This window comes from Mesoplodon densirostris, chromosome 4 (assembly GCF_025265405.1).
Source record: "Mesoplodon densirostris isolate mMesDen1 chromosome 4, mMesDen1 primary haplotype, whole genome shotgun sequence".
Taxonomy (NCBI): domain Eukaryota; kingdom Metazoa; phylum Chordata; class Mammalia; order Artiodactyla; family Ziphiidae; genus Mesoplodon; species Mesoplodon densirostris.
Genome location: NC_082664.1, coordinates 86816174 through 86822173, shown reverse-complemented (window position 1 = coordinate 86822173; position 6000 = coordinate 86816174). Strand labels below are relative to the sequence as shown.

At 46.2% G+C, this 6000-nt stretch overlaps 1 protein-coding gene across 1 annotated transcript in view; it reads right to left on the bottom strand.

The window, feature by feature from the left end:
• Positions 1-603: 603 nt before the first annotated feature.
• Positions 604-6000, bottom strand: part of RTF1 (RTF1 homolog, Paf1/RNA polymerase II complex component) — a 48145-nt gene continuing 42748 nt past the window's right edge. The window contains exons 10-18 of the mRNA XM_060096642.1: positions 5024-5111; positions 4809-4916; positions 4148-4225; positions 3498-3619; positions 3284-3341; positions 2764-2841; positions 2195-2290; positions 1115-1226; positions 604-870 (exon numbers count right to left, since the gene is read on the bottom strand). Coding sequence (XP_059952625.1) covers positions 764-870; positions 1115-1226; positions 2195-2290; positions 2764-2841; positions 3284-3341; positions 3498-3619; positions 4148-4225; positions 4809-4916; positions 5024-5111 — 847 coding nt within the window. The 3' untranslated portion in view covers positions 604-763. The remainder of the gene's footprint in view (positions 871-1114; positions 1227-2194; positions 2291-2763; positions 2842-3283; positions 3342-3497; positions 3620-4147; positions 4226-4808; positions 4917-5023; positions 5112-6000) is intronic.

The window sequence follows — 6000 nt, the reverse complement described above, 5'->3', positions numbered from 1 at the left end:
GTAAGAAGAATCACATTTAATGAGTTTCTTTCTTGCAGTTTCAGATGCTCAAGTACAGCTGAAAAAAATCTGAAACAGCTATAGACCCATGACAGACTGATACAAAGAGTACTGCATTTTAAAAAAATGATTAAAAAATCCACACACTTACAGACACATACACACATACACACTCTCTCTCAAATAGACCCCCCTCCCTCCCCAAAAATGTACACTTTTTGGAAACTAAACTGGTTTTGAAAATCCTTCTTCCGCAGAGATGGGAAGAAGAGAAAGATGAGGAGAGAGGAAGGAGGACTGCAGGTGCCCAGTCCCCACTCCCTCCAGAGGGTCAGGTGCCAAATGTGCAATGGTTGGGTCCAAGGCAGTCCATAGAGGAGGCTGCCCGGTGCTGCTGCTATCACCGCCAGGGGCTCCAGCAAGAATCCCAGCTCCACGGTAACACTGAATGCGTGCAGAGTGGCCAATGAACTGTGCTGGTTTAAAAAAAAAAAAAAAAAAAGGCAAACACAAATCTAAAGACATGGATAAAGCCCAAGAGAGCCCAGGTTCACACTGGGTGGGGCCTGGGGGGTTGATGGAAGATGTCGCAGACAAGGGAAGTCTATACAGCAAATGGTTTATATTACAGATGACTGGCAGTTTAGAGTCTCTTCCCAGTTCTACTGCTGCTCCAGCCCAGTGAGGGCAAATCAAAGGAAAAGAGGAAAGGTGGGACACCGTGATGGGGCATGCAGGGTCAGAAGCAGCAGGCTGGGTGCGCTCAAATAAGCCCTCGTCGTTTTTTGTAGTCTTCCAAGTTCAGAGATCTCCTTGGAGCTCCATCCTTGGCTGGCGGAGCCTTGGAGGTGATGGCCAAAGCCTTTGACTCTATGGGAAAGAAGAGGCAAATTGGCATCTGAGGTCCTTTGGTCTTGTGCTTCACTCCTTCAGGTAGCCTTCCTTACTGTCCCTGTTCCCTCTCAAAACAGACCTGCAGCCTGTCTTACTCTGGTCTCCATAAATACTGGTAAGCAGACACCCCCATTTCTTCCCTAAAATCAGGCCTCCTTGCTGGCTGAGAGCCATGGAGCCACGTGGTTCTTGCTCATCGCCAATCTGCACCTTCACCTACCTGAGCTGGGAACTTGTAAATCAATCTTCACGTCGAAATCATGTACTTTGAACAAGTCTTCTGAGAGGTCACTGGCTGACTTAGAATTCAAATCTTTATCCTTTCCCTGACCCTGCAATGTGAAGAGAAAAAGTAATTACAAAAGTATAAATGCAAGTGGACTTCAAGAAGCAGCGACCACTAATGGTAAAGGCTCCTGCTCGAGTTCATTAGATCTTCCTACTAAGGCCCTTTTCTTTTTTTTTTTTTTTTTTTTTTTTTTTGCGGTACGCGGGCCTCTCACTGTTGTGGCCTCTCCCGTCGCGGAGTACAGGCTCCGGATGCGCAGGCTCAGCGGCCATGGCTCACGGGCCCAGCCGCTCCGCGGCATATGGGATCCTCCCGGACCGGGGCACGAACCCGTATCCCCTGCATCGGCAGGCGGACTCTCAACCACTGCGCCACCAGGGAGGCCCTAAGGCCCTTTTCTGATTCCTTCTCTCAGAGGGAGGACAAGAGAGGCCACAAAGAAGTTTCTTTTCTGAGCCTAAAAGAGGAGAGGGGAGGGAAGGCTCATGTCTGTGGTGTGAGGGAGAAAGGGTGGGCTTAAGACAACAAGCCACCTCTGACCCAAGATTTTAGGAATTCCTGGAACAGTTTGGGCTCCTCAGCAAAAGGCAGAAAATGGCTTCTAAACGGGCAGTTCCTCTTGGTTTAACATTTTAGTTTCCAAAGAGCTTTCACTTTTACAACTGCCTCATCCTTACACGTCAACTACTCCTTCTAATTGTCCTATGAGTTAAAGAAGCAGAGTGTATAATATTACCCCCACTTTACGTATGAGAAAATGTGGATTAGAGGGCTAGAGGTCAGTTGCCTAAAGCCGTAGTCAAGGACTTCATTCAGTAGTGGTGTTGGGTTTAGAATTTAGGTCATCTGACCAGAATTCAGTAATTGTTTATTAGATTTGTAAATAATGAGGATGGAGAAAGGACTGCAAGTGGGACGCCATGTTCCTCCAGGTGGGGACAATCAAACCCGACCCAGGAAGTGCCTGCTCTGGTGTCCGGACCAGTGGCCGAGCTCCAGTAGTATACTTGCCTTGCTCATTTCCTTTGGAGCATCTGGTAACACTCCAGAACCGTATTTTGCGTTCAGCTGGGCCAATATGGCAGCTTGAACAGCCGGGTCTCTGGACTGAGAGAGAATGCAAGTTATTTTAGAGATTGTTCAACACTCACACAGCCCTACCACCAGCTTCTGTCCCACCTACCACCACTAACATCACAGGCACCACAGTGGGCCCATCAGCAGATCAGTGGGGTTTTCCTCCAGGATGCAAAAAGGGGAAATTAAAAGCTTTGAAGCCCAGCCCAGACGGGCCCTAGCTAGGCGCTTCAGCCTACACATTCCTCACCTCTGCTGCACTGGTAAACCTGCCCTGGCATAGGCGGTTAGTCCATAGGTTTCTACAAATCCATGCCAGGTTTTCACTACCTGTATGTCCTACAGTAAGATAAAAAAAGGAAGTATCCAGACCCAAGAGTTTGAGGCAAGCAAATCCCACTAAGACAATATTATTTTTAACTTCTTTATTAATCTCCTAATGGAATTCATTTTATGTCCCAGAATCTAGGTCCTGACTAAAAACGTCCTCTTTAGGCACTCACATTAGAAACGATGGTAGGTTTACACTGTCGCCTGGTAAAAGGATCCATCTGTTGGTTTTTCATGTTGTGACTTTCAGCCTGAAACAAAGAGCGTGTATTACAGAACTGCATCTCCTGCCCCCCACCTCTCATTCATCATAAGCTTACATATAAATAACAGTCTGCAAGGTCCTGAAAAAAGTCAAAGGCTGTCTATCATCCTTTTCCCTTTAAGAACACCAGAGCAGATTATGGGGGCAACAACCAAAAGAAAAAGACTGGAAATTGATAAAAATGAATATGCATGGAGTAGAATCTAAAGATGGGAAGGGATAAGACAGGGCAGAAGACTGCTGCTTTTTATTATAAATTAATAACTTATGTGGTTGTATGTGTGCCTACAGAGAAACTATGTGTGTGTTAAGTGTACACGTTACTTCAATAATTGAAAGAAAAACTCAAGCAAGATACAGAAAAGATTACATATTGTTTTATTAATTAAAATTATTTTCAGTGATCCAGATAAAGTTGTCTTACTCACCACAAGGGCCTTCTCAGACTCCACAATGTTCCACTCCCGGTTCCGCTGGTTGATATAACTGTGGGGTGAGTAAGAGGCATGAGTCAGTGGGCTGTGAAAGGAGGGAGGGGACCACTGAGACCTCACCCCGGAGATAACGTGGAGCCACTGGAGCACAGTGCATACAAGGCCACAGGCTCGCCTGATAATTGTGGGCCAAGGATCTGTAACACACCTGATTGCAGATATGTTCTTGGTCCGCTGGCGGTCCAGGGCCTCTGCTCGTTCCTCCAGCTCATTCAGCTGGTCTTGGATTTGTTTGGCCTTGTCCTGATCCCCCAGGTCCTCAGCCATGGCCTGCACATAGAGAGACACGTGAGATTTTGGCTATGACTGGCTCTATATTAAGTGTCCCATTACTTCCAGCACAGGCAAGATACCTCACATGATGAACAAATGACAGGAGGTGTGAAAGAGTACTGAAAACAAACACCGTAGAACCCAGGCCCCACATGGCTAACTCAGCCTAACAAGGCTCACCCCACCCTGATGTGAAGAATGGAAAACCACCCACTGCAGCTGGGCTTGGCAGTATCATTCGTCTGTTCAGACCCAGTGCTGATACTACCCTGGGGTCTATCTTATTACACATGAAACTAAAGTGACTAGAAAGTGAGGAAAATGGAACAAGCAAGATCAGTTTCAATTTATAGAAAGGAAAACGGCCAAAGGATGCTGCCCAGGTGCCAAGAAAGCACTGTTGCTTACATTTGAGCCCAGCATTTTCTCCCAATCCTGCCACTACTAACTTGACAGACGGTGAACAAGTTTGATTTCCACATCTCCTTTCAGGACAGGGAGAGAGGTTCAACCACAAGTCCTCACCTTTTCCTTTAGGAGCTGCGTTTTCTTCATAGCATAGTTGGGTGGAGCTTTCCTGAATCTTTCTTTCTCTTTTACAATCTGTAACAGAGAGGAGATAGCAGCAGTGAGGTGTTTCTCAATTAGTTTTGTAGGCAGGATAGGTGAGCCCAGTTCGGAGGTAAGCAGCTAGTTAAACAGGGGCTGCTCTTCCTGTAGGAATGCCATGCCCCACAGAGAGAGCGAGTTCATTCCAAGGGATACTATGCTGCTTCCGGGGTCATGGAGATTCTTCTGGGATAGTGGGAAGAAACATGCACCAATAAACAGCAGCAGCCCAAGGACCTTGTACCGTCAGGCTAGCCACTGTCCAAGCGAACAGAGATCAAAGAATTTTACCAAAATGTTGTGGAAAAAGAAAACTCTTGAAGGACCAAGTCTAGAAGAAGAATACAGATCCCTGAACCCTGAATACAATTCCTTAGTCTATGACTTCAAGTGAGAATGTATGGAGAAAACCTTGATGAACTATAAATAATATGGTAGCGATATTAGTATTCCCTCTTCCTCATGCAACAGTAGCAGAGCCAAAAATGTCAAGATACAGGAAAGAAAAGAAAGGCATGATCTTCTCTAACACTGGTTCTTGATGAGCCTCCGGACTCTGGGGTACCAGGTTTCTTACCTCTTCAATGTCCTGGTCATTGAATTTATAATTAAGAGCTTCTTTAATAGATAATTCCTTCTTATTGATTTCATCTAGAGTGGGCAACTGCATGCCAGCAGAGAACATCTGGACCAAAACATGATAAAAGGTTATTTATGATAAAGGGTTTTGGAAAGAGGCTCTCTCAGTGTTTTCATCAACAACTGCCAGGGAGGTGCTGTCTGTCCACTTACCGCTTCTTTCCACTTCATGAATTCGCTTTCAGTGAACTCCTGGTTCGAGACAAACTCTAGGCGGAACACTCGCTGGTCACTGCCGTGCCTACACAAAAAAGAGCAGCTTCAGGAATGGGTATGTTGACTGCAGCACCAGAAGAGCAACCCCACCAGACTGTACACCACCTGTCTCTGTGGGTTTCCATCCTAGCTACCCTTTAGAATCATCTAGGAGTATTTACAAAACTTCTAGTGCCAAAGCACCACTCTAGATCAACTGAATCAGAATCTCTGGGAGTAGGAACCAGGCACTGAAATTGCACAAACAAAAAACCCCTCCCAGGTTGTTCTAACGGGCAGCAGGGATTAAGAATCAAAGTGAGCCCCGGAAACAAGTGGATTTGGCCAGTGCTTCCAAAGTCCATTTACAATAAAATCCATCACAGTCAACTGGCATCAAGAATATGAAATATTACATAGATATCTGAATGACAAGGAAGCTCTATCCCTAGAGAGGAAGAACACTGCCGTTCTACTGACCCCTGTGCTGGTCACGTGAGTCAGTGCCACCCTCCCAGAGATAGTCACTCTCAGCACGTCATGGCTGCTGCCCACCCCAACTGGCTCTTTTCAAACAGTCCAGGAGAAATGATGGGAATGGGAGAAGGGAACAGAGAGACCAGAGAGGCCAAATAAGGTCATGGCAGAGCCTTGTCTATGACCCACTATTTGCAGTCACCTGGCAAGCTACTTCTATTCCTTCCCATATAGGGCCTTTAGAATTTTCAGGCTCCAAGAGGATAGGGATTTGTGTGTGTATTTTGTTCTTGCTTCTATCCTGATGCCTAGAACTGTGGCATGTAGCCAGCATTCAGTCAATATCATGTTATTGAAGCAGAAACCAAGTCCAAAAAGGTAACCTGGCTTGTGAAAGATCAAGTTAGTTAGTGATGGAGCCAGGACCAGAAGCAAGCCTCCTGACCATGCTCCCGAGG